The following is a 27,590-nucleotide window of genomic DNA, read 5'->3' as shown; positions in this document are numbered from 1 at the left end:
GCCTGCCCTGTAGCAACGGTCTGGTGCGCCTGGCCAGTGGGCCTCGTGGCAATCCGTGTGTTCCCTCACAGGCTCCGCCGCTTCTGCCACTACATCGTGACCATGAGGTACTTCGAGATGGTCATTCTTGTGGTCATCGCCTTGAGCAGCATCGCCCTGGCCGCTGAGGACCCGGTGCGCACGGACTCGCCCAGGAACAACGTGAGTGGTCCGGGTGGCTGGGCCCCTGCCAGCCTGTGGGGTGGGAGCTGGGTGCCTTCACAGGGGCCCAAGGGGCTGGGGTGGGCTGGGGTCCTGCCTTCTCACAGGACACCGTCCTTCCTCTGTCTCGTGCCTGGGAGTGCAGGACCAAAGGTCCGGAGGCAGGAAGACAGGCTGCGGCAGAGGGGGCCTGTCCCCAGACGGTGCTCGTCGGAGCCCCCCTCCCAGAACGTTTTCCACAGGTTCCCTGGCTCCTGGCTGACCGGAGGAAGAACTCGGAGCCACCGAGGGCACCATGGCTCAGGTTTCGGCCCAGCCTCTGAGAATAACCTTCCTTTTGGTTTCAGGCTCTGAAATACCTGGATTACATTTTCACTGGTGTCTTTACCTTTGAGATGGTGATAAAGGTGAGATATCTGGCTGCCGGCTGCCCCTGGTGACCCCAGTGTTTTGCTCTCCCTCCCTCATGACCGAGATGGGACCAGGGCAGGGGTTGGACCGCAGTTCCTATAAGCTCTTGTTAAGACGTGGTGGGTGTGTTCTGGGTGTGTGCCCAGTGCGTGAATGTATGCACACGAAGAGGCTCTGTTTTCACTGAGGACGTGACGAGTGCTCCCCAGTGCCACGCCTGGGCCTCCACTGCCCGTGGTTTCTTGAAAACGGGAGCTGCAGGCTCTCTCTAATGTGCACGTGGGCTGAGGCTCTCCCTCTTGGGACAGCAGAGGAGGAAGATGGTGCAACATTGGTTGGGGAAGAACGAGACCTGGGAGAGAGAGAGTGCCGGAACATTGTTCGAAGTGGGTGCCGAAGACGAATTCAGGAGTGATCTGGCATTTGTCTTAGGGTAGATTCAGAGTCCTTCACCGTCTGCCTCTGAGTGTGGACTCGAGGTGCCGCCATATCGCTGTCTGACTAGTGTGACCCGTGTGCGTTTGCGCAGGTGTGCATTCAGTGTGGTTGCGTGTGCATGCACACAGGGCAGCGTGTGCGTATGGAGCACTTACGACACATGCATGAGCGCATTACCTCTGCTGTTTCAGTCTTGCAAACTTCTGTGGGGTGGGCGTCATCCCCATTTTACAGATGAGGAAGCTGACACGAGAGCTTATGGTACTGGCCCAGAATCGCAGCAGCCGGAGTCACAGAGCCAGGGTGTGAGTGAAGGTCTGTGTAGAGGCCGTCCTGCTGCTCTGAGCTTGCCCGCAGGGGATCTGGGTGAGCTCTGGGCTCCCTGTGTGCCCATAGCCCAGCGATGGAGGAGCAGATGGAGATGGAGACTTCGGCCTCATTCAGGCTTCAGGAAGTTGGGGGCCCAGGCAGGATCTCAGCCGGTCAGGAGCCATGTAGGGATATTTGAGTCAACAGCGTTGAGGTCCAAAGCCCCACTGAGGCCCTTCGGGGTGTGACCTGGGCCGTGTCTCCCTACTCTGACAGGGTATGGGAAGGTGTCCCTAAGGTCACTGAAGTCACAGGTGTGCACATACGTGTGCACTGTCAGCCACACTGACCCTTCCACGGGGACCTAGAGCCGTATTCTTCCCCCATGACTCCGGAACCTAGCTCTCCCTGTCTTTCTGGGTTTTTTGTTTTGTTTTGTTATTTTTTTTTAGACAAGGTCTCGCTCTGTCACCTAGGCTGGAGTACAGTGGCGTGATCTCAGCTCACTGCAGTCTCTGCCTCCTGTAGAGATGAGGTTTTGCTGCGTTGGCCAGGCTGGTCTTGAACTCCTGAGCTCGGGTGATCTGCCCTGCCTCAGCCTCCCAAAGTGCTGGGATTGCAGGCGTAAGCCACGGCACCTGGTCATGTTTTATTTATTTTTTTAAGAGACAGGGTTTCACCATGTTGCCCCGGCTGGTCTCCAACTCCTGGGCTCAAGCGATCCACCTGCCTCAGCCTCCCCAGGTGCTGGGATTGGAGGCGTGAGCCTCTGCGCCTGGCCTCTGCCTGTCTTTTCTGGCTGTCACGTACCTAAAGTGTGTTTCTTCCTCCCAGATGATCGACTTGGGACTGCTGCTTCACCCTGGGGCCTATTTCCGGGACTTGTGGAACATTCTGGACTTCATTGTGGTCAGTGGCGCCCTGGTGGCATTTGCTTTCTCGTAAGTAATGTTTGCTCTGATCTGGCTAGGGAGAGCCCCCAGAACCACAATGGGCATGAGGGTGAGGGAAGAAGGAAGAGGCCCTCCTGTGGGCCTCCCTGGGCTGCCTGTGGCTCTGTCACTGCCCATGTGGGACTGTCCCTGTCTGCTTGGGGTGGAGCTGCGTGGGGTTAGCAGAGCCTGAGGTCTGTCTGTGGCTCTGGAATTAGGTAGGGCCCTGAGACCATCCCCGCCTGCCTGGAGGGGTGGGGGCTATGTGGGGCTGGGAGGCCCTGGTGTGGCGTGTGGCTCTGGGACCAGGTGTGCCCGGCATTTGCCTACCAGGGTCCTTGGGGGCGACTTCACCTTGACCTGCTCTGACCCAGGGAGACCTCTGGTGCTTCTGCCCAGGGCAGAACTGGTGGTCACCTTCCCCTCTTGGGGCACTCGACGTCTCTTCTGACTCCCTGAACTCTTGAGGCTGAGGCGGGCGGATCACCTGAGCTCAGGAGTACTTGGCTCTGCTGTGGCTGGAACTGGAGTTGGCTTCCTCAGATCCCGAATGGAGGGTTTCGTCAGGGCTCAGCGGCAGCTGGGGATGGGTATTTGGGGGTGGGGGGGCGGCGGGGGGTGCCGCTTGTGGGGTGAGATCCAGAGACAAGGAAGACCCCTAGTGGACGGCAGACACGAGGGAGGGTCCGCATCTCTCCGAGCCGCTGGGAGGGCTGCTCCTGGCGCCACTGACTCTGTTCTCTTTGTCTTCCTCTTGCTGGACTCGGCAGGAGCTTCGTGGGGTAATGCCTTCTCTCCCCCACACGCTGCCCCTGACATCACAGCATTCCAGCAGCCCTTCTTGGGTCATTTCATCTCCAGCCTCACCTCCTGCTCATCCACCTTCACCCCATTGGGGCTGCATGCTGCTGGGAGCCGAGTCCCTGGCGAGGGGTTCCTGCCATGCCTCTGGGAGTGGGGCAGGGAGCTGGGCTGGGGCTGGGCATGGTCAGCCCTTGGTGAGGAGCTTCCTGGTGAGCAGGGTGTCCCCAGTGAGGGCTGGAGGCTGGGGACGTCGACCTGGAGGGCAGCAAGGGCTCCAGGAGGGAACTGCCACCTGTGGCCAAGCCCAAGGATGGGGTACATCCCCAGGCGCTCTCGGTGCCTCTCCGTTCTTTTGTCTCTTTCCACTCCAGCCCCTTGCATTTCCCACTGTCTCCTCTTTCTGTGATAAAGGAGTGAGAGCTTTGCTGGAGCATCAGCATAGGCCTTGGGAGTGGGAGCACTGCAGACAGGAGTGCCCCAGTCAGGAGGAGGAGAAGGGGTGGGGCCTATCCAGGCGGCCTCAGAGCAGGAGAAAGGAGCAGGCCTCAGGTGGGCTGCTCCCCAGAAAGCCACATTTACTGGGCAACAAAGCATTGTCTCCTCTCTCCTGCCCCTGTCCCCTCTTTCCCCAGCTGGCAGAGGAAGCTGGATTGAGAGTGGGTGTTGGGGGCTCTGGGGTGATGGAGACAGCTGGCATGGTCAGGCGGCTGGGTTCTTCCCACCTGGAAGCTTAGTGTTTCAGGGGGAGTTTGATCTGATTCTAGAGTGTAGGCTATGGTCAGGGGAGAAGAAGGGGACCAGGGTGCCCGAGCCGTGTAGCTCACTCTCCTTGCTCAGCCCCAAGTGTTGCTGGAGCCCCAGGAAGAGCGCTGGGGGCAGGGCCACCCCTACAAGCAGGCCTTCCCCAGGGAATGTGGGGGGGATATGGCCTCTGAGCAGGGTGAGGAAGGACTCTGTATGTGAGTGAATCCCACCCAGCCCTGAGCCCTCAGCTTCCACCCTCACTTACGCCCAAGTGGAGTGACTTTGCTTCTGAGAACAGGGGCCTTCTTAGGAGGAAATCTCTCCTTGACACTGCTGGCCCGGCCTCGGTAGGGTCATGGGAGGTCCAGCCTCCAGAGCCTGCTAATTCTGCGTCCCCAGTAGGTGGAAGCAGCTACATGGGTCTGCCCTGGCTTTTTCTTGGAGGGGCCCTGATCAAGGCCCACTGGTCCTGTACTTCTGCGCTTGCTTCTGTGCCTGGAATTTTCTTTCCCTGACTTCTGTGTTGCTGTCCCTGCATGAGATTTCCTGTCTGCTGCTTTCTGGGTTGCACCGGTGTCTGTCTCTGTGGCCCTCCCTCTCCCTTGTTTGTCTGTCTAAGTCCACCCTGCCTCTTGGATTGCCTTCGTATTTGACTTTTTCTATTTCTTACTCTCCTTCCCCTCTTCCATCTTCCTGCTGTCAGTTTCACATCAGCCAGTGGAATGTTAGGGCGGCTGAGGTGATCTGTGAGGCAGAGGCCAGACAAGTCCCCTTTACCTTCCTCTAGCCAGCCCAAAAAGCAAGGGAAAAAGCCTTTCCAGATTTTAGTCCTAGAAATGTGCTGTGGACTTAACTTCTGGGTCTGCAGTCCTCGTGCGGGTCCTTCTGTCCTCTTATTCCTGGAAGCTGGGGTGGGATGGGTGTCGGGGTGATGGTGCTCCTTGTGTGCCAGGTGCTGCTGCCCTGGCCCCAGCTCCTGTCCTTAGATGAGGCCCAGGCCAGACAGCCCCTAGGAAGAGGCACGGTGGCCTGTGGTTCCTGCAGGTCAAGGCCTCTCTGCTCCTGGGTCCCCCACCCTGGGGTCTGACAAAATGCACAGGGGAGCAGGACCCAGACCCTCGTGGGCCTCATGGGAGCCGGACACACCCGTGCCTCCTGCCTGTCTTCATCTGTGGCTTCTCCTTTCTAGAGGATCCAAAGGGAAAGACATCAATACCATCAAGTCCCTGAGAGTCCTTCGTGTCCTGCGGCCCCTCAAGACCATCAAACGGCTGCCCAAGCTCAAGGTTGGAGCCTGGAGTTGGGACCTGAGGGATGTGCATGCATATGTGTGTGTGTGCATGCAATACATGAGTGTGTGCATGTGTGTGTGCATGTGGTACATGAGTGTGTGTATACATGTGTGTGCGGTACATGTGTGCATGTGTGTGCATGTACGAATGTGCATGTGTGTGCATGTGTGTGTGCACGTGGTACATTAATGTGCATGTGTGTGCATGTGGTACAAGTGTGTATACATGTGTGTGTGCGGTACATGAGTGCATACGTGTGTGCATTCGGTACATGAGTGCATACGTGTGTGTGCATGTGGTACATAAGTGCATGCATGTGTGTGCATGTGTGTGTGCACGTGGTACATGAATGTGCATGTGTGTGCATGTGGTACAAGTGTGTATACATGTGTGTGTGGTACATGAGTGTGTGCATACGTGTGTGCATTCGGTACATGAGTGTGCATACATGCATGTGCATGCAGTACATGAGTGTGCATACGTGTGTGTGCATGTGGTACGTAAGTGCATGCATGTGTGTGCATGTGTGTGGTGCATGAGTATGTGCATACGTGTGTGTGCATGCACGTGTGTGTGCTCAAATCACACCCCTGTGTGAGGGGTTGGGCTCACTCAACTGTAAGTCCCCTTTACCCAAGTAGACCTTGTTCCCAGCCGCGTCCTGTGAGAATCCTCCCCCTCAGCCCGGCAGGACGAGGCGGCACAGGGTTTCTCTTCAGCAGCTGTGGTGCATTGTGGGAAAGGCTTCCGGGACAGGCACAGGGTGGTGGAGGGAGATGCTGGAGGTCCGGGGCTTGGGACTTTGGCTGCTGAGCGGGGTCCTGGGAGATGGGCATGGGCTGAGCTTCTGGATAAAGGCAGAGCATAAACCTAAACACATAGGGCCACACTGAGACCTGGTAATTGTGAGCTTGTGCTAGGCCCTGTGCAAAGTGCTTCATGTGCTTCAGCTCACTCAATCCCCCAAAACTTCATGCAGCAGGTTCTTTTACTGGAAATTCAAGCCCTTGAGACCTGAGGCAATGTGGGACTTAGAGAAGAAAGTTTGCTTAGACCCTGTATGTGAAGGAGTGGGCTGGCAGGGCTGGGGAAGGCATTGGAGGCCCTCTGGCTCCAGGGAGGAGTGGCATCTCCCCTGGCACCGAGTGCCACTCTGCAGTGGGCATCCGTAGTGCACCAGGCCACTTTCTGGGAGACGGTTGTGGCCCTGCCTTCCTGTCACAGCCAGATTGGAGCAGCCTACAAGGTGTCTCCCCAGCTCTGAGGGCAGCATTGTGTGCACAGGGCATGCTGAGCTTCTAGGTCAGGAAGAACCTGAAAGAAGGCCTCAGGTGGTGGTGGCTGATGACAGGGTGGCCTTGGACCACAGAGCACGTGTGTCCTTGTCCTGGAGCTGAGCCGCAGCCCTACTGCTCTATCCTGTTTGCCCACACTGCTTCCCTGATGGCCAGGGCGCAGGTGCAGGGCAGAGCCTGGCTGCATCCACTCTACACAGGCCCAGCCCCTCCTGGCACAGCTGGTCCTGGGCTCCTGGTCATTCCTATTCCCGTGGCTGAACTCCGACTTGTGAGGCCGGCTCTCCTAGGCATCCAGCCACTGCCCCTAGCACCTCCTGCCCCTCCATCCGGGCCAAGATGCCTCCCCCCATGAGAGACACGGCACCAGTCTTCTGTGTCAAGGAAGCTGGTGGTGGAGCCTCCCTGCAGTCAGGGGCCTGAGGGCCTTGCAGGGCCCTGGAATGGCGGGGGGCCACCTGGGCCTCGGTGGTCCTCAGGTTTCGATCCTGTAGGTCCCCTGCCCTGCCTGATCCCCTCTCTCCTGGCCCCCTCCACATTCTTTCCTGCTTCCAGCCTCTCCCGATGGCTCCACCCCTGTCATGGCTCTACTCCTCCCCTCATGGCCCTGCCCTCTCACCATGGCTCCACCCCTCTCCTTGTGGCCCCACCCCTCTCATGGCCCCACCCTCCCATCTTGGCCCCACCCCCCCATCATGGCTCTGCCCTTGCCCTATGGCTCCACCCCCCAGGCTCCACCCCTCTCCTCATGGCTCCACCCCTCTCCTTGTGGCCCCACCCCTCTCCTCGTGGCCCCACCCTCCCATCTTGGCCCCACCCCCCATCATGGCTCTGCCCTTGCCCTATGGCTCCACCCCCAGGCTCCACCCCTCCCCATGACCCAACCCTTCCCCTCTTGGCCCCACCCTCCCACCATGACTCCACCCCCTCATCATGGCTCTGCCCTTCAAGGCTCTGCCCCCCTCCTGCAGGCTGTGTTTGACTGTGTGGTGAACTCCCTGAAGAACGTCCTCAACATCTTGATTGTCTACATGCTCTTCATGTTCATATTTGCCGTCATTGCGGTACAGCTCTTCAAAGGGAAGTTTTTCTACTGCACAGATGAATCCAAGGAGCTGGAGAGGGACTGCAGGTAAACTGAGACAGAGTGCAAGGTGGGACACAACCCCACAATGCAGAGAACACCAGGAGTTCCCTTGGGACCAGGTGGAGCTGGTCACCTGGCTTGGGAGACTCCACTGCAGAGCATCACGGACCCTGCCTGAGGTTGGGTAGGGGGCTTGCTTGAGAAGTGCTAGTGTCACCACAGAAGATGGGAATGCATCCCCTCCCCAGCACCACACCGGAGGCCCCCAGCACTTCCTCCTCAGTAGGGTCAGGAACCAGGCATGTTCTGAGGGACGCAGATGTCCAGGGGGCTCACGGTGCCCATTGGGCAGGGCTTCTCTAAGCCCTAGAGATCTAGGCGGGGCTGCAAGGTCAGAGGGGCTGCCTGATGGCTGGAGCCAGTGCCACCGTCCACGTGAGGCCTCAGAGCTTCCTGTGCCCAACCTGGCCTCCAGAGCAGACAGGAGAGGGCCCCTTGGGGAAGAGCTGGGGCCTGTGTGGACCCTGGGCAAAGTAGTGCCCACAGTGTCTTCCTGCCTGTGCGGCAGCGTCCCCGCTGCCTCCTGTGCTGTGTGACTGCTGGGCACTTGGCTGTTTGCAACTGGGAACGCTGCACGTGCACGCGTCCACCAGGGAGCAGTGGCAGTTTGTATGGAGGTATATCTGTCTAGGAGTGGAATTGCCGGGTGCTGTGTGTGTGCTCAGCCTTAGTAGATGCTGCCGGCCCTGGTGTAAAATTATGCTCTCTCCCGCGTGGATGAGAGCCCCACATCCTAGCTACATCTTGGTGTTTTCTGTCTTGCCTTTCTGGGTGTAGCGGTAATTCACTATGCTTTAATTTGCACTTGTGTGATGATCAATGAGATCGAGCCCCCTTTCCTAGGGAGACTGGCCACTGAGGTGTTCTTTTTTGGAAGTGTCTGCCTGTGGTCCTCTGTCTGCTGCCTGCCTCTTTCCGGTTGGTTACTAGGAATCGTGTCATGTTCTGTACAGGAACCCTCTGTCAGATGTACAGATCGCAGATGTCTTCTCCTCTGCATGGTGTTTTCTACTCTTTCAATGATGTCTTTTGAAAAGCAGAGTTGTTTTTTATTTTACTTTTTTTTTGAGACAGGATCTCACTCTCACCCAGGCTGGAATTGCAGTTGCTATTGCAGCTCAGTACAGCCTCGAACTCTCAGGCCCAAGTGATCCTCCTTCCTCGACCTGCTGAGTAGCTCGGATGACTACAGGCACGTGCCACCACACTTTGCTAATTTTTAAAAGTTTTTGTAGAGATGGGGTCTTACTATATTGCCAAGCTGTTCTCAAACTCCTGGGCTCAAGGAATCCTCCCGCCTCGGCTTCACAGAGTGCTGGGATTACAGCTGTGAGCCACTGCACCCAACCAAAGTTCTTGATTGTAATACAGTCCAGCTGATCTTTTTTGTTCTTTTGTGCTAAGTACTGTTTATATCCTGTTTAAGAAATCTGTCTTAAGGCCAGGGATGTTTTCGCTGAAAAGTGTTATTTTTTTGCCTTTCACATTAAGATGTGCAATTTACTTGGAGTAGATTTTTATGTGTTATGTGAGGTATGGGTTAAGTTTTCTGAAGATAGATATCCAATTCACCCAGCACTGTTTATTAGAAAAGGTTGTTCTCACCCCAGCATAATGAGCTTTTTGTAAAAACAGCTTTATTGAGAGATAACTTACACATGATACAGTTCATTCGTAACAGTCCATTTAATGTGGACAAGTCAGTGGCTTTTAGTGTATTCACAGGCACATGTGGCCATAGCCACAGTCAGTTTTAGAACACATTTTCAGCACCTCAAAAAAAACGAACAACAAACCCAGACCTTTTAACTATCATCCCTTACATCCCTGTCCCCACCTCTAGCCAACTACAAATCTGTTCTTAATCTCTGTAAGTCTCCCTGTTCTGGACGTTTTGTGTAAATCCAGTGGTACAACACGTGGTCTTTTGTGACTGGCACTTTCGCAAGATGTTTTCAGGTTTGTCCACGCAGCGGCCTGCGTCAGAGCCTGGTTCCCTGATACGGCAGAATATCTGTTCTGTGCTGTGCCGCATTTTCCTTACTCTCATCTGCTAATGAACATTTGGGTGTTGCCACCTTGTGGCTCTTAGGAATGATGCTGTTGTATACATTTTTGTCTACATTTTTGTGGGGGTCTGTTTTTGTTTCTCTTGGATATGTACCTAGAAGTGAAATTAATGGGTGATTGGGTGTGTTTAACTGTTTGAGGAAATGCCAGACTGTTTCCAAAGTGGCTAAAGCACTGTATGTTCCCACCAGCAGTGTATGAGCGTTCTCAATTCCCCATATCCTTGCCAGCACTTGTTGTTTTTCATCTTTTTAGTTTTGGTGTTTTTTATTTTTTATTTTTTTTGTTTGTTAGTTTTGGTGTTTTTAAAATTGCAGCCGTCGTCACGGGCAGGAAGTGGTGTCTTTTGGTGGTTTTGATTTGCCTTTCTCTGATTATGAGTGCTATTGAGCAATGTTTCATGTGCTTCATAGCCATTTGTATGTCTTCTGTGGAGGAATGTCTATTCAGATCCTTCACTCATTTTTTTGTTTGGGTTGTTTGTCTTTTTTATTAATTAGAATAGTTATTTACATATTCTAAATACAACTTCCTTATCAGACAGATGATTATGAAACAAGTATTTTTCTTCCCATTCTGTGGATTTGTCTTTTTACTTTCTTGATGTCCTCAGAAGCACAAAAGTTTCCAATTTTGATGAAGCCTAATTTATCTGTGTATTTTTTATTTTGTTGCTCATGATTTTGGTGTCATATATTAGGATCCGTTCCCAAATTTGAGGTCATGAAGTTTTGCCCGTTTTCCTCTAAGAGTTTTATCGTTTTAGCTCCTTACACTTAGGTCTTGAATCCATCATGAGTTACTTTTTGTCTGTGGAATAAAGTAGGGTCCACACTCATTCTTCGGCATGTGGACGTCCAGCTGTCCCAGGCCGTTCTTTCCCCATGGATTGCTTTCAACACCCTCATCAATGTCGGTTGATATGTGGGTTTATTTGGATCTCTTGTCTTTACCCTCTAACCTTCCATGTTCTCATTCCCAGGGGTCAATATTTGGATTATGAGAAGGAGGAAGTGGAAGCTCAGCCCAGGCAGTGGAAGAAATATGACTTTCACTACGACAATGTGCTCTGGGCTCTGCTGACGCTGTTCACAGTGTCCACGGGAGAAGGCTGGCCCATGTGAGTGCTCATTCTGCTCACCGTGGCTGGGGCAGGCAGCTCCTGAGCTTGGCCTCCCTTCCTCCCTCCATCCCTGGGCTCAGGCGTGGAAGCAGACCCATCCTTGTGGTGCAGGTCTTGAGTTCTCAGGGCTGTCTCCTTTGGGGGTTCCCCTGACGCTTGCTCTCCTCTGGGCCCAGGGTCCTGAAACACTCCGTGGACGCCACCTATGAGGAGCAGGGGCCGAGCCCTGGGTACCGCATGGAGCTGTCCATCTTCTACGTGGTCTACTTTGTGGTCTTTCCCTTCTTCTTCGTCAACATCTTTGTGGCCTTGATCATCATCACCTTCCAGGAGCAGGGGGACAAGGTGATGTCTGAATGCAGCCTGGAGAAGAACGAGGTAGGTGGACGCTCTGCGGAGTCTCACGGTGGACAGTGTGGGCAGCACCGTCAGGCTTTCCATGTGCACACACATCACTCACGGCTGGTCAGCTTTGGCTGCCACTGTCTCCAGCACAGGGGCAGCGCCTCTTTTCTCCTGCAGAGAGAACACGTTTGGTTGGTTGAGGCCTGCTTGGAGAATGCCTGGGCTGCCTCCATCTGCCTTCTCTCATCAGGGCTCCCTGTGACGGCTGATGAGACGGGGCTGGGGGCAGTAGATGCTGTAGGTAGATTTTCTGCCTCTGAGTCTCTGCGCTCCTTTCTCCCCTTACAGAGGGCCTGCATTGACTTCGCCATCAGCGCCAAACCCCTGACACGGTACATGCCCCAGAACAGGCAGTCGTTCCAGTACAAGACGTGGACGTTTGTGGTCTCCCCGCCCTTTGAGTACTTCATCATGGCCATGATAGCTCTCAACACAGTGGTGCTGATGATGAAGGTGTGTGTGGCTCAGCATGGAGGGGTAGCTGGCGCTGCTAGGGATTGGGATCTGACCCTGAGGCCGAGTGGAGAGTCAGCCTTCTTCCTTCCGGCGTGAGCCAAAGCGTTAATGGCCTTGCCTCTTGGCCAGCACGGGATACCTGTGGAATCCTGTTTCCCTTTGTGGTCTGTGGGCTGGGATGGTGGGGAGGTTCTGGGAGGACTCAGGGAGAGCAGGAAGGGGTGTTCCAGGCCGAGGCAGGGGTGGAGTTCTGTCTGCCCCCTTTGCTTGGCCATAGTGGTCCCAGGTGGGGTGTCTTGGGGCTGCCAGACCCGTGGCCAACAGCACCTATTCCCCGGGCAGTTCTACGATGCACCCTATGAGTACGAGCTGATGTTGAAATGCCTGAACATTGTGTTCACATCCATGTTCTCCATGGAATGCGTGCTGAAGATCATCGCCTTCGGGGTGCTGGTATGTGCTTTGGTCCCCGCTTTGCCTTTTGACAGCCTGCATTCTGGCTCCCCATCTGTAGGGCGACCTTTGGGGACTCACAGTTTGGAGCTGGGAATTCCTCGAGAACCCAGCATACATGGGACACTACAGGGGCCCTGGGGAAGGGCTGCTGTGGTGCTATTGGCTGCATAAGCTCTGCCCTCAGCCTAGGTCCTGGGAGGCAGGCAGGGTTGGGTTCTTACTCTTTGGACACATGGCTCTTAGTTCTGCCTCTGCCCAGGCCCGGAGGAATCTGTGTCCCTGGCTTTGACATCTGCTTTGCTCTGGCCTCGTGCTGCGCCCCCTGGGGTGGCCCATCTGCCCTGTGCTCACTGTCTGTTCTTGATCGGGGCCACCACCTACCCCTCTTTGCCGACAGAGCCCTCATCAACCACTGGCACTAACTGCTCTTCTTTTTCTCTAGAACTATTTCAGAGATGCCTGGAATGTCTTTGACTTTGTCACTGTGTTGGGAAGTATTACTGATATTTTAGTAACAGAGATTGCGGTAAGTAGCATTTCTGTCCCCACTTCAGGGCCCCCAGGTGGTTCCTTCTGGAGGGTGCCCCCTCGGTGTATCTCCAGGCCCTGTAGTAGCCTCTTCCTGGTTCCCCAGGACACCCCGGACACATGGAGGCTTCCTCCAGAGGTGGAGTTCAGGGATTGGGTGTTGTCTCAGCAAATGTTCTTTGTTGAGTAACAGAGTGGTTCACAAAGATGTTTTGAGCTGCTGGCCTGAGAGTCACCCGGAGCTCCATGGCAGCAACTAACCAAGAGGACGCGAATCTTGTTTGTGTGTGTCTGATACGTATCTAACTACACGGCATCCAACGTGCGTAAACTGAAGCCAGTAGGGATTTAGCCTTTAAAATACTGCCCCCGTCTCTCTCTCTCTCTGTGTGTGTATGTGTGTGTATATATATCCGGAAATATTCATTCTTACCAAACATATGTGGATCGTGTCTTAAAATTGACCAGCGCTGGGGCATAAACTTGTCTCTACTAATTTCAAAGCATCTGAATCATAAAGCAACTTCTTTGAGTACAAAATATTACATTGGAAATAAATGGCAGAAAATCTCACTTGTTTGCTCTTAGGTTGAATTCTCTAGAAGCAGACTCTGAAACGAGCACTCACATAAAAATAATTTCTTAAGTAGTGTTCCCAGTAGAAACCGGTAGAGGGGCATGGGAAATGGGTGGAAAGAGAAGGACCAGAAATGCTGCATCCCGAGCCAAGTCCTGGTGGGTCAGTTTGGGTCGTCTCCCAAGGGACTTCTGGCAACAGCATAGGTTGCACCTCAGAGCTATCCCTGCAGAGAAAGGGGGCTGCAGCACGTTTGCCCCTGCACCCTCTGCACGGCGTTAGGCTGAGGGCTGCATTTGGGGTGTCAGTTCTCAGATGCTTCTGGTTCCCCAAAAGTGAAGCATGAGCGCCACGAAGCAGGCTCTGCCGCCCAAGCTGTTGGGGCTGAGGGGATGTCTGACGCCATCACAGGAGGACCCACTGGAGCTCCAGGGCTCTTTCCTGGTGGCATTCAGCTCTGCCCACACTTTACGTAGGGTTCACTGTGCTCATTCTTTAGGACGGTGCTGGTCATGGCCTCTGGAAGACAAAGCAGAGCTCCCTCTGCTGTGCTGGTCCAAGCAGAGCTGATGTTCATCATCTCATTCCCCCACCACCCTTTGCAGAGCCCCTGACCTGTGGCCAGCCCTCTGCTGCACTGGTTCCTGGCCTGGTGCAACGACACAGACCCTCCGCCCTGTGCATCCCAGGCCCCTACTTGCTGCCATTCCTTTGTCCAGCCCTGGCTGCTGTAGTAATCCAATCGCAGTTAAGACTGGTCATAGGAGCATGTAGAAGGGCCCAGTGAAGAATTATGCAGTGGCAGCTCTGCCCTTCACAACAATCAGGGTCAGGTGATCTGGCCAGCATGTCAACTCTGTGTGATGCCTGCTGGCCCCAGGTGGCCACCGCGGCTCCTGGTGTTGTGTGGTAGAAGCCTTCTCCACCCCTTGAACCGGGGCCTCTGGATTTGCCAGACCTGAAACTGTGGAAGGTGAGCACAAAGTCCATACAGGGTTTCCAGAGCGGCGGCGAGTGTGGCCGCTTCTCTTTTGCCATTTCTTTGATCCATGCATTTTACCGACTGGGCACCCAGTACCATCGATTGGCCATTGGTTCGTCTTGAAATATGGCACCCGAACCCCATGAGGTATATCACTAAGCCAGCATTTTATCTGTGCCTGGTCAGGGCAGCACTCCCGAGTGGTGTTGCGTTAGATGATCCGGCGGACCCCACGGTCACCTGGCTCGCATGCATCCCCTGTGTGCTCCGAGCTGGCGTTGTATGGAGTCCTGTGTGGGTAAATCTCTGGTACCAGCCCTCAGATGCTAGTGCTGGCGTGGTACTGCACAAGGGAAGGCAGAGCCGCAGCTGGGATGTAGTGGATCCCGGGTCAGACAGATCACTGCCCTTTCCAGGAGAAGGTGTTCCAGAGTCATCAGCTTACTAGGTGGCTGCTTGACAAGCACAAGGCGTGGCACCAAATGGAGGCCCAGCGTTGCCGTCTGCTCGTACCCGGTAGATGACTGTCAGTGGTTGTGGCTGGATCATGCTGCTGAGAGGCTCTTGGCCATGGTGGTCATCCTATCCATAAGTCTGCTGTGCGGACAGTGGGACTGGTGAGGACAGAGGCTGGCCGGTATCTGTTGGTCGACTTATCCCAGTGCTTGGTTTTTAGTGCCCCATGGTGAGCATTCGTTTGCAAAACAGAGGCCTATGCCCCATGCCTGTTCCCAAGGCTCATCTGTCTGCCTCTCCCCTAGACCTTATTCACAACCTCCAGGGTCTGGACCAGCCGTTTGTGCCTGCCTAGGACCCTGTTATCCTCAGTACAGGCAACTTGTTATCCCCCACATGCAGAGCTGGGCAGGTACCCTGCCCAGGGCTCTGCCCCACCACTGTCTTTCAGGCTGTTCTCGTGTGGGGCTGTAGTGAGGCCTGCAGCAGTACACCAGGAAATGCACCCACAAACCAGGCCTGCATTTCCCCTAAGTTGTAGTGAATCCCCATGAAGTGATGGCGGGAGTGAGCTGAGGATGTCATTGGTCGACAGACGTGTGTGTCATGGGGGACTGGGCCGCGTGTCTTGTGCTGTGCCCTCTAGACATGCTTGGATTCGGTCATAGACGTACCCCTTCCCTTGTTCACTGGGCCTGTGGTGGGTCTGACAGCACACCACTATGCGTAGATGTTTTGGTGTCATAGATGGCAATATCTCGTGGTGACACACACGGCTGCCACCAGGGCCAGGAGCTAGTTTGGCCCCTCTCATTATGCTTCTGTTCTGTAGATGGCATGGCTGCTCCCAAATGCTGGGTGTCTGCACTGACTTCTCTGTGAAGACTTTCCTGAGACTTTACCCGGTGTCCTTTTGTACCACATAAACATCAAGGTCCCTGGGGGCTGCTGGGTTTTGTGGCCCAAGTGGCAGGGCCACTGCTATCATAGCATGGGTCTGTTAGAGACCCCACTCATGGTCTGAAACCTCTCAAAGTTGGCAGCGTTTTGAGTCACAGCAGTATTTCCTAAGTGGCCTATACCATCTCCAAAATCCAAAGCAGCCTGCCCGCAGTAGAAGTGCGAGGTGCAGTTATAACTTGTCTCTTACCTTGGAGTATGACCAGCCACCTAGTGGTAAGCTGATGGTACTAGAACACCTCCCGGAAAGGGCAGTGATCTGTCTCAGCTGGGATCCACTCACATCCCCGGTGTGGCTTTGCCTTTCCTTGTCCTTGGAGTCCTTGTCTTGGCATAGCCCAGACCACTGGACACCTAAAAACTTCGCTGACATGGGAGGTCCACGAATCCTTATCGGATGTATCACCTGTGCCCTGGAGTGCGTCAGGGCATCTGATCTGAGTGGCATAACATGGATGTGGTGGACCAGTGTGGTGTTCTGAAGAACGTCTTAGCCAGGCACAGTGGCCCACACCTGTAATCTCAGGGCTTTGGGAGGCCAAGGCGGGAAGATCGCTTGAGCCCTGGAGTCGGAGACCAGCCTAGGCAAGATGGCGAGACCCTGTCTCTGCAAAAATTTAAACAATTAGCCAGGCATGGTGCTTACCTGTAGTCCCAGCTACTCAGGAGGCCAAGGTGGGAGGATTTCTTGAGCCCAGGAAGTCAAGGCTGCAGTGAGCTATGATCACACCACTGTATTCCAGACTGGGCCACAAAGTGAGTCCCTGTCTCTAAAAAATAAAAATAAGAAAGAATTCCAAATGATTTGCAGTCCCTTTGGACTGTGTTGTGACATAGGGTCAGACCGTGAACGTCTGCCATGAATGCAGACTGCTTCTGACCTTGCTCAGCAGTGACTGCTAAAAAGAGGGTGCCCACCAGATTGGCATCTGTGTGCCAAGTCCCAGAGACTAAGTCGATCTGTTCTACTAAAGAAACCAAATCTCCCACAGCAGTGGGCACTGAGCTCGGCTTATTTGGGCAGTAGTCACGGTCATCCATTGCGATCCAGCTTTCTTGCACAGTCTATACTGATGAATTAAATGGGAATGAGGTGTAGACCACCCTTTTATCTTTTGATTCTTCGAGGTGGCACTAACTCCTCCACTCCAGACTGGATGCAGTGTTACAATTTGCTGTTTTGGCTAGCGGGTGTTAGCGCTGAGGACTTTTCTGTCGTTACGTCTAATTCACATGTTGAGGGGCCAGTGTGAAAGGTTCTGCCAGTGAGTGAGGACTAGGCAGATGAACACTAGCTGTGTCTGTGGGCACACGAGACCTCTGAGAGACGGGCCTGGACCAGGGGTTCATTGGCGACCTGGCCTCTGCGGGCACACACGCTGACATGGAACCACAATCGCATTTTAGTTCCTTGGTGTCAATGTTATCTTGGACCTTATATCCAACAGCCTTCAAAACATCCAGGGAGGCTGGGCGTGGTGGCTCACGCCTGTAATCCCAGCACTTTGGGAGGCTGAGGTGGGTGGATCACCTGGGGTCAGGAGTTTGAGAGCAGCCTGATCAACATGGAGAAACCCCGTCTCTACTAAAAATACAAAATTAGCCAGGTGTGGTGGCTCATGCCTGTAATCTCAGCTACTCAAGAGGCTGAGACAGGAGAATCACTTGAACCTGGGAGGCGGAGGTCGCGGGGAGCCAAGATGGTGCCGTTGCACTCCAGCCTGGGCAACAAAAGCCAAACTCCATTTCTGAAAAACAAAGCAGGAAATCATTCAGGGGATTCTTCTTTCTCCAGTGTACAATTTCTCAAGTAAATGAGCTAGAGCTCCTTGAGGGGCACAGAAATGACTGCTGCGTAGACTCCTTCGTGTTGTGGGATTCCTCTGCAAGGGGGCCCGGTCTCTCCTCTAAGCTGTGGACCCTGGATCTGAGAGGCTAGGGAGGCGTGTGTTTGTCCACTGCGGTGGCTGGCGTCAGCCTTCTGCTCACTTCTTTTGAATTCTGTGTGGACATACATTCATCTCAGGCAGCATTCTTGTTGGCACTGCCCCCCCGTCCTGCCTCTAAGAATGCCATGGTCGATTAGCTGCGACTGTGGACCTCTGCTGGTCAGGGCTCTGGGTTTCCATTGAGGCCTCGCTGCCCATTGAGGTGGTTCCAGGCAACCAGCCTTGGAAGGGAGCCAGCATCGTGTGATTGTCTGCTGCCATGGGGCCTCTGCGGCTCCGGAGCCCTGTCTTCCCAAAGGAATCCCCGTTTCTGGGCAGTATCTCCTCCCATCAACCCTGGTCTGCAGAAGGTAGCCACCAGTGCCCTTGTGAGTGATGCCAGTGCCCTCCTCCGAAAACGCTTGTGGTTTCAGCTGCCTCTGAGAAGCTGGTTGGCTCGTGGGCTCTCGGATCTTACACGGTAGGCTCTTTCTAGCATGCCCACCACTCTGAGCTTGTTGGTCCTGTGCCCAGCATCTGCTAAGGCAGTTCTGGCACCCCCACCTCATTTAATGTGGGCCATGAGGTTTTCCAAGCTCCTGGGAGTCATCCCAGCAGCCTGCCAGCACCTGCTTCAGGTGCCCTTGCCAGGGACTTGATCTTGAGTCATGGGAGAAACCTCCCCTATATTAAAAATAGCTTTTATTTAGCCTGTCTTCCAGCCATCCTCATCCAGTCCCTCCCACCTTGCTCACATCACACAGCCCTTCACTGAGCAGCCTTTTTTCTCACTCAGCCGAACCACAGCTCCCCCAGTCAGGCTGTATGAAAACTCAGGTTATGGGTCTAGTGGCTGGCATGGGAAGTGAGGTGGATCCTGGGGAGGGTGAGTACTGTTGTGGAAAGCATCCACCTCAGCTGAGACTCCTGCAGGTATTCAGGCAAGACCAAGTGAGGTCCTCCAGCAGCGGTAGGGGCCACTCCTGCAGGCCCAGGTGGGCCCAGGGCATCTGAGAGCTCTCGTTGCGGGTGCGCCCACGCTGGCGCTCCTGCTGTTTGTGTCAGGGCCTCCCTCCCTCCCCGGGTGTTGATGTTGGAGCGTGAGAGACTTGTGAGCCCTCTTTAGAGCCCTGGTCCTCTCTCGAGTCCCAGGCTGGTCAGCACAACCCGCAGCACAGACCACCTTCGTGTTACACTTGGAGTTGCTAATTGACAACTCACACTGTAACTGCTTTTTCCCCCAGAGTAATGGATGGCTCTTAGCCACAGTTCTCCAGCTCCACCACCCTTACAGTGCCCGTTCCTGATAGCCTGTGGATGCTAATGGTATCTTGCATTATCATTATTGCACCCCTTTCAACCCTTTACAGATTTGCCCAAGGTGAACGCTTCAGCAGTTTAAATGCACACCAAGAGTTACTGTCACCTCACTTTGCAACAACAGGAGAATCTGGCCAGTGAGCCACTCCCCAAGGGCTCCATCCTCAGAGTGGCCTTCCAAGGAACCACCTCTGGTGCCACCTGTCTTTGGATCAGAACCTGTGATCCAAATGTGATTTATTTGGAAGTGTTTCTAGGAGTAGTTGGTGAGGAGGGGGGCTGTTGGATAAGGAAGAGAGCCAGTCTCAAGCAATTCCCTGTGATTTGGGCTCCTTCCTGCAGGGGAGCTCTGAGGTCAGTGTGGATGCCACATCAGAGTTATCCCAGTGAGGGGCAGGAAAGTGCAGCGTGTCCTCCACCTGCAGGTTCTAGCAGCCTGTGGAGTCCTTGCATCAAGAGACCCAGGTGGGCTGGGTACACCTGTACTCCCACAGCTTTGGGAGGCTGAGGCAGGATCATCGCTTGAGCCCAGGAGTTCGAGGCTGCAGCGAGCTATGATTGTACCACTGCACTCCAGTCTGGGCAGCAGGGCAAAACCCTGTCTCTTAAAAAACAAGATAGAGAGAGAGGAGAGAGAGAGGTGGGGAGGCAGGATGAGAGAGAGAGGGAGAAGGGCAGACGAGTGCTGCTGCTGTGTGTGAAAGTGCATTGGGAGCCGGTGTGGACAGAGGCAAAGCGATCAGAGGGCACGTGTGGCTGAAACACTAACAGGACCTTCTACACTTCTTTGGGGTTTTTTTTTTTTTTTTGAGGCAGAGTCTTGCTCTGTCGCCTAGGCTGGAGTGCAGTGGCGCGATCTCAGCTCACTGCAGCTTCTGCCTCCTGGGTTCAAGCGATTCTCCTGCCTCAGCCCCCTGAGTAGTTGAGACTACAGGCACACGCCACCACGCCCAGCTAATTTTTGTTATTTTCAGTAGAGACGGAGTTTCACCATTTGGTCAGGCTGGTCTTGAACTCCCTACCTCGTGATCCGCCCTCCGTGGCCTCCCAAAGGTCAGGGATTGCAGGCATGAGCCACCGTGACCAGCCCCTCCTACACTTTTGAGGAAGAAACTTCTGAATAAGTTATGGGTAAATTAATGAAATAATGATGGAAATTAGAAAATATAAATAACAGAAAAACAATGAAAATACTGTTTATTAAAACTCATGAGATAACAGCTGAAACAGTATTTGGAAATAAATTCACAGCCTTAAATGTTTATATTAGAAAAAGAAAAATTGTGAAAATTAGTGAGTTTAGCATCTAACTTAAAAAGTTAGACAAAGAGCAACAGAATAAGCTCAATAAAGTAGAAGAAAAATGTAAGAATAGGAATTAATAAAGTAGAAAACAAAGACCAGAGAGAATCAATAAAGTCTAAACTTAGTTCTTTAAAGACTTAAAAGTTGACACACCTCTGGCAAGATTAATCAAAGGAAAATAAGAAGATAAAATACATGACGTGAGGCAGGGGAAAGAGTCGTGACGGTGGGTACAGGAGAATACCGTGAACAGCTTATGCTGGTACATTCGAAAACCTGGGTAAGTGGATGCATTACTATAAAAATATAAATGACCAAATCTGACAAAAGAATAGAGAGAAACCATGAATGGTTCTTTATTAAAGCATTAAAGAAGTTGAGTCAATAAACAATCTTTCCACAAAGAAAACATCAGATTCTAGTGGTCGTATACATTAGGGTTCTACCTATAATATAAGGAAAAGTCATTCTACTCTTAAACATTTTTCTAGAGAATAGAAAAGGAGTGAAAATTCTCTAATTAGACTAGTATAATGTTGACATTAAAATATTTTAAAAGAATAGAAGGTTGGGCGCAGTGGCTCATGCCTGTAATCCCAGCAGTTTGGGAGGCTGAGGTGGGCAGATCACCTGAGGTCAGAAGTTCGAGACCAGCCTGGTCAACATGGCGAAGCTCCATCTCTACTAAAAATACAAAAATTAGCCAGGTGCACGCCTGTAATTCTAGCCACTTGGGAGGCTGAGGCGTGAGAATTGCTTGAAACGAGGAGGCGGAGGTCACAGGGAGACAAGATTGCTCTCCAGCCTGGGTGACCGAGTAAGACTCTGTTTAAAAAAAAATAACACAGAACTCTGGCACTGCTAAGGGGCATGCCAGCTGGCACAGCCTCTCTGGGAGGCCTTGCAGCACCTCAAAAGTTGGACACGTGCACGCAGCTCAGCACCTGTACGCCTAGGCGTGTGTCCCAGAGGGTTCTGTGCAGATGACCCCACAGGCATTTTCACACGTGTTCCTGGCACCAGTGTTCTGCTGACCAAACACAGAGGCATCTGAGTGCCCATCAGTAACAGAATGTGCCAGTTGTTAGGCTCTGTTAATGTGAAGGGCCACATAGCAGTGACAATATGCAAATGACATGAAATTGAGTTCCCCACTGCAAATACAGCTTTGAGGGGGTTTCTGTGTGTGCATCCCCTTCCAGTGACATCGATGTGGGTGCTTCTCAGAAACACTTTGCTGTCAGAGCACGGGTCTGTGCAGGTCGAAGAGCCTGCGAGAGGCCTGATCCCACCACAGAGGCTAGGAACAGGCAAACATACCATGCATTTTCGGAGTTTATGGTACGGCTGAAATAACAAGCCGTGATTAACAAGAAGGAAGGGTAGTTGTGGATCTGCAGGGGAGGAAGGGAGACCCAAGAAAGGCTTCAGAAGCGATGGTGATGTTCCATTCCTAAAACTGGGTGATGAATATGTAGATATTTAGTTTTACTTTTCTTTAAAATATTTGTGCATAATCTTTTATATGATACGCTTTATGATTTTAAAAAGTTAATGATCTGAGTAATCCAAGGAAATAAGCTGAAACCTGACATTTAATCAGAAAAAGCAGAAAAGTTTCGTTCCCGCAGCCCCGGTGTTGCGTGTCCTGGTGGTTGCCTCCTCCGTGTGCGTCTCACCCAGGAGCAGTTCGTCCCAGTGTGCTTTCCAAGGGGCACAGGTGGGCTGCATTGCTGACTCCTGAGGGCCTCCTCCTTGGAAACAGAAATCCTTACTCATCAAATAAAGTGATCTTAACACTGAGCTCCCAGCTGCAAGGACACAGCTGGGGCAGGGGGTTCTGCATGTGTGAGCCTCCTTTCCAGGAGGGGCAGTGACTGCTGACTGCTGAGAGGGCACACAGTGGAGGGTGCCTGGCTGACATCAGACATGTGCAGAGAGCACCGGTGCCCAGCCGGGTTCTAGGAAAACCTCCCCACACCCCAAAGAGGCCCCGGTATAGGCCAGAGGCCTTGATACAAGGCAGATGTCTGCCGCAATGCAGGCAGTCAGCATAACCCACACTCAGTCCCTCAGCTACAAGTCGACAGTCGAGGCCGGGGCTGTTGTAGTCGTGTCAGGATTGAAAGCTCAGCTGTCCCCTGGCCACCCTTACTCCTGGAGCCTAGGTCGTCTGCTCCTCTGCCTGGAGGAGAAAAGATGAGGGAAAGCTGTCGTGTGGACTGGTGGTGCTGTGTTTTGTTTGTGTGTTTGTTTTTCATTCGGAGCCACTTCATATGTTTACGTTACGAATGCACTTTTTTTTCTTAGGCAAAAATATGAGTGTCAGTTCCCATTCCCAACTTAAAAATCAAAACAGAGTTTTAGCAAGGGCACCCAGAAAGACGGCTCCAAGCAAGCATGAAACTGACATTGATTTCTTTGCCTGGAAATAAAAAAATAAGTGTCTGCGAGTCATCTTTGCATTTGCATTACAAAAAAGAATGCAAATGCCGCCTTGTTTGCATAACCTACGGATTTCAAAAACTTGTTTTGATCTGATATATTTTAAGAAAAATATGCAGTTTACCGAAATCCTAAAATTTTCTAGTTAAATAATCAGTTTGAGTTTTCGCTTGTGTTGATGACTCATTTTCTCTTTTGTTTTCTGTTTTTGTTCTTGACTTACCTTAACCTACCTGCTGACTCACGCCATCCAACCAACATGCAATGCGAAAACCCATGTCTCCGTCTGTGTGTTGCGCACCTGCTGCTCACACCTCCCCAATCTGTAAACAATATGCAAATATCCATCCATGAAAACATCACATGTAGGAAACGGTTGGTTTCACGACTCTGAACGGTTCTTGAAGGTCCTTGCTTTGCTTGCTCTGCTCCTCTCCTGCCCTCTGGTTCCTGGGACTCCAGCCCACTCCCCTCTGGCCTCCTGGACTGGCTCCCTCGGCTCTGGGTGTCCAGCAGGACTTCCGAGGGCCCTCCGGGGAATGGTTTGATTCTGGGAACTGGCCTTGGGCGGGGCTTCCCTAAGACCTGGCCAAGGAGAGGGAGGTGGGCTTTCTGGAGTGGGTTAGTGTCTGGGGCAGTTTTTCCTGTTGGGACTGGCCCAAATTTGGGGATGCTTTGCAGGACATGAGTTCCTGGTCCCTGCGAGGACGTGGTTTCTGTTGCACAGCCATCCCCCACCTGCTGTGTCCCCACTATGCCAATCAGGAAGGCTCGGCCTTCCCAGGTGGCCTCTGCAGTGTCTTAGAGGACGCTTCCTTGACGGACCTTGCCTTGGGGTGGGTGGGGTCAGGCCTGGGGTTCAGGGCTCAGGGGCAGGGCTTAGAGATTTGTCTTCATGATGGAGAAGGGTTCTTGTAGGGCTGAGTAGAAGAAGGGGGCTCTGCCCCCCAGAGGCAGCAGAGCGGAGGCTCCTCATTTGCGTGTCACTGAGTCGTGTGTGTGCCTCGGTCAGCAAGCTCATGAGTGCTGGTCCAACCGGAGCTTCCTGCTGGGTCTCAGGAATTCTAGAGCAGAGTTATTTGGTATCCAACCCAACTTTAGCTGTGACTGTGGAGATTACTGTAAAGTAGAAGCTATTTGAAGGTCATATAAAAGTGAATGCTTGCGATACAGCAGTTCACAATTGGAGCTTGAGTTTTGAGAAAATGCCATTTGATGCTGCAGACACAGATGATGTCATCTGCACACGCCAGTTAGGCCCCTGTTCAGCATCACCTCCTCGGAGAGCCCTTCCCCACACTGTCCCCTGTCCTCTGTCCACCACACGTGCACACCTGACATGTCACGCATGTGCACATGCACTTCTCTTTCCCGTCTTCATTCGCTGTCCTCATTAGAATGAAAGGGAGCCACGGAGTAGTTTTCTACACCTGCTGGGCCTTGTCCCCTGGCATGGGGCGTGGCCCACAGATCTGGGTGGGGTGCCCAGCTGACCCTCGGCACAAGTCCTCACTCACCTATGACTCCGACCAGAGGCCGTGGTGGTCTTGGATGCAGGGACGCTAGTCTTGGTCTGGGGTCAGTGGGTCGGTGTCATGGCAGGGTGTCCTGCAGTGCTAAGTGCAATTTTAAATCCCTTTTCTCAAGTACTCCTCACCTGCTGGACTGGGTGTCCCCGTGTTTCTGCTTTGCAGATGAGAAAGCTGAGGATGGAAGGGTTAGGGAACATTGTCCCTTCAAGGGGAGTCAGCCACCACGTTGAGGGCACAATGGTGTGCCTTTGGGGTGCTGCAGACCTTTTCCCACTCAGGTGGAAGCAAGGAAGGGCCTGGCCTTGAAGTAGGTGTGGCTGTGAGCTTGTGCAACGGAAGCCATGGACTCTGAGGACGGGGCAGGCTGTGTGTGCTCCGAGGGGCTGGCTGAGGCCAGAGGTGACGGTGCAGGTGCACGGTGTGGTGCCGCGTGTGCTTCTGTCCCTTGCTCTGCATGCAGCTGGCACGGTGCCTGGCCTGCCACGCTGTGCTCGGACATCTGTGGCTGTTGTCACCGTCTGTCTTCACAGCTCTCCAGGGCGTCCGTCTCCTGCCTCCGGCTTCTGAGTACCCACAGAAGCCCCGAGAGAAGCCAGGGGTTGGGGGGAATGTGGGTGTCCACAAAAACAGAGAATGACGGTTGCTGAGTTTGGCATTCATGGATTTAGTGAGGTGGACAGACCGTTCACCTGCCCCGTTGTCTTGCAGTCCTTCCTTCTTACCTGGCAGCGTCTTCGGGAAGTCTTGTCCATGCCGCTGCCCGACTGTGCACTGCTTTGAGCCGGTGGGTGCTGTGTCGCCCCAGTCCCTGCCCCTCCGGAGCCCCTGAGCACTTGGATTCAGAGTGGGGGCCTCCAGCCCCGGCTGTGCTTCATCATCTTACATAAGGGCCTCCTGGCACGAGACTGCGGCCCTCCCACCCTGCACCCGTGTTCCTAAGATGGCCAGCTTGTCTACCATGGAGATTTTCTTTCCCTGGCACAAGCAGGTTAGGGAGCTATAGGGACACTTGTGTGCCCTCTGGCATCACACCCTCAAGTCTACTGCTGTCTTCTTGCTGATTTGGATCATAGTCAGCCTGTCCTTGTGCCTAATGGCCATGGATATCGTTTAAAACCAGTCCTGCTCCCACCGTTCCGGCATCCTGCCTGAGAGCCATTCCCCAAACTTGAGTCCTCGGCCATCATGCCCCTGCGGTGGAAGTGGCAGAGCGAGGTAGAGATGTCCTCTGAGTATGGGTTAGGCCACTGCCCCTGGAAGTGAGGATGAGACCCATCTTTCCAGTGATGCCTCATTCCCACCTGACGTAGCCCTGGAGAGTCGGACGCCCTGCCAGCCTCTCTCCGCCTCTGCGCCTGCACGTGCTCCCGCTGCTGCTGTCTAATTCCACATCTGTGTTTTCTTTATTTGATGACTGAATCTGACAACACAAACGTGTCTCTGAGCCTGAGCTGCTTGCGTATTTTAAAACGTTGCAGTGGCAGGAAGCTGCTCTCAGGCTGTGTGTGAGCACCTGACCTCTAGGTAGGCAGAGGGCAGAAAGCCTCCTGGGTCCACAAGCACCCCATCTCTGCACGGGCACCTCCCCAGAGCCTGCTCCCCTGAAAGAGATGTGCCGATACAGTAATTCAAGCGCCCTGGCGCTATGTGGAGGTTTTACTCCCAGGTAATCTGTGGAGCCCCAGGTTTATCCGTTTATCCTTGTGCTGGATTTTGAGCCCCTTGGATGAGGGAGCTACGCTAGCCAGCCTGGGTTCTCTAAAGCAGAGGCCTGTTTGTGGATTGCAGAGGTGGCCTCCTTGGTGTGAGCAGCAGAATAGCTGTACCTTCCATAACTTACCTGCACATACCTGGAGCAGCCTCAGAGGAAGTGTTTGCCCCTCTACCGGGTCCCAGCTGGAGTCCCAGGCAAGCAAGGACTTCACTGACTGAGCCAGGAAGGGAAAGGCATGGCTGTGAAGCCTGGGCGGGGGTCCCTTCAGGGGTGCTCGGGGAGAAGCAGTCAAGCTCCACACGTGGTCAGCTTGGCCGTGTCCTGTCAGAGGTGGTCACTGTTGGAGGCCCAGCCACAGGTGATTTCACAGCTCACCTGGCATCAGGTCTTTTCTCTCTGTTGCTCGTGGTCGGGAGTGGGGAGGGGCCTTAGAGCCGAGGAGGTTTTCTCTGATTTGCTGCATGAGGAGTGATTTGCAAGGACAAGCTTTACTTCTGGAAGATTTTCTGGTGGCCGATTGCTGCTTAGACTGTGAAGCAGAGATTTTTTATTTTAATCTTTTTAACCACTTTTCTTTGGGGCCCCAGGGATGTGGGAAGAGGTTGTAGGGTGGCAGCAGCTTGCCTGCGCTTTCAGGGCTTCTGAAGGTCAGAGAACAATTCCTCTCCTCTGCAGAACAATTTCATCAACCTCAGCTTCCTCCGCCTCTTCCGAGCCGCGCGGCTGATCAAGCTGCTCCGCCAGGGCTACACCATCCGCATCCTGCTGTGGACCTTCGTGCAGTCCTTCAAGGTGGGCCGGCCAGGGGCCCCCGAGCTTCCTGCCCCCTTCCTCCGCCCGCACCCGCAGCGGCCATTCCTCTGGGAGGCTGGAAGAGGGTTGCACCCATTGTCCTGTTGTCATTTATACAGACATTTTGAGTTGTCCCTCGGTTCTCTTGGTCATGCTCACAAAGGACTGTGAGGTGGGTTTGATGACTCCAAGTTAAAGATAAAGAAACAGGGGCATTACTTGGTGAAGGGGCTTGGTGGCCAGTGGGATGGAGCTGGAGTAGGCTGAGGTCTGTGTGGGTCAGGCCCAGCCACCATAGCACGAGGCCTGCGCGTGGGGGCCGGGAGGCGCCGTAGCCGACCTGCCCCTGTCTCTGCAGGCCCTGCCCTACGTGTGTCTCCTCATCGCCATGCTGTTCTTCATCTACGCCATCATCGGCATGCAGGTGGGTGCTCCCCTTCGGGACAGAGTGCGGCCCTGGCCCCCCGTCCCCCGGAGCAGAGGGGCGCTGATCATGATTGTTAAATCTTAGGCATGATCAGCTGACCCTTAGTAAACTTTCTCTATGAGCCAGATCCTGCTTTGAGCACTTCATGAACTTACATGTTCCTCAGAAAGACTGTTTTACAGAGGAGGACACGGAAGTGCCACAAGATTGGGCTGCTTGCCCAGGGCCACCCTGGTGTGGGGCAGCTCTGGCCCTCGGCCCATTGCCGCCTCTCCAGGTGGATGGACCACAGTGTTCTTGAGGGCTGCGTGGGCTTCTGGGGTGACGGTAGGGTGCTGGGGCACAGGTCAGAATGGGTGCTGGCCGTGCGGTGGCAGTGCGTTTGAGCACAGCCGTTGTGCCGAGCGGCCTGCACAGCAGCGTTCGGTCATCCTGTGAGTCTGGCAGCTGCGCTGAAGGACAGACCTGACCCGCAGCCAGGGTTAATGCTGCTGAGGAAAACCACCTGAGAATGTGAGCAGGAGCACGTCAGATCCTCGCA

The 27,590-nt window shown here is 53.8% G+C and overlaps 1 protein-coding gene across 3 annotated transcripts in view; it reads left to right on the top strand.

The window, feature by feature from the left end:
- The window catches only part of CACNA1B (calcium voltage-gated channel subunit alpha1 B), a 251,939-nt gene that overhangs the window by 159,129 nt on the left and 65,220 nt on the right, over positions 1–27,590 (top strand). For all 3 annotated transcript variants that reach the window (XR_010338694.1, XM_064366034.1, XM_064366033.1), the window contains exons 22-33: positions 72–201; positions 549–608; positions 2,194–2,300; positions 5,029–5,125; positions 7,398–7,558; positions 10,626–10,763; positions 10,943–11,144; positions 11,460–11,624; positions 11,970–12,080; positions 12,526–12,609; positions 26,506–26,622; positions 26,981–27,046. Coding sequence is in view for 2 of the 3 variants with exons in the window: in XM_064366034.1 (XP_064222104.1) it covers positions 72–201; positions 549–608; positions 2,194–2,300; positions 5,029–5,125; positions 7,398–7,558; positions 10,626–10,763; positions 10,943–11,144; positions 11,460–11,624; positions 11,970–12,080; positions 12,526–12,609; positions 26,506–26,622; positions 26,981–27,046 (1,438 nt within the window). In the remaining variant the exon portion in view is untranslated. The remainder of the gene's footprint in view (positions 1–71; positions 202–548; positions 609–2,193; positions 2,301–5,028; positions 5,126–7,397; positions 7,559–10,625; positions 10,764–10,942; positions 11,145–11,459; positions 11,625–11,969; positions 12,081–12,525; positions 12,610–26,505; positions 26,623–26,980; positions 27,047–27,590) is intronic.

This window comes from Aotus nancymaae, unplaced genomic scaffold, assembly GCF_030222135.1.
Source record: "Aotus nancymaae isolate 86718 unplaced genomic scaffold, 86718_ANA_hifiasm-v0.15.2.pri h1tg000063l, whole genome shotgun sequence".
Lineage (NCBI taxonomy): Eukaryota > Metazoa > Chordata > Mammalia > Primates > Aotidae > Aotus > Aotus nancymaae.
This window is presented reverse-complemented; position numbering and strand designations above follow the sequence as displayed.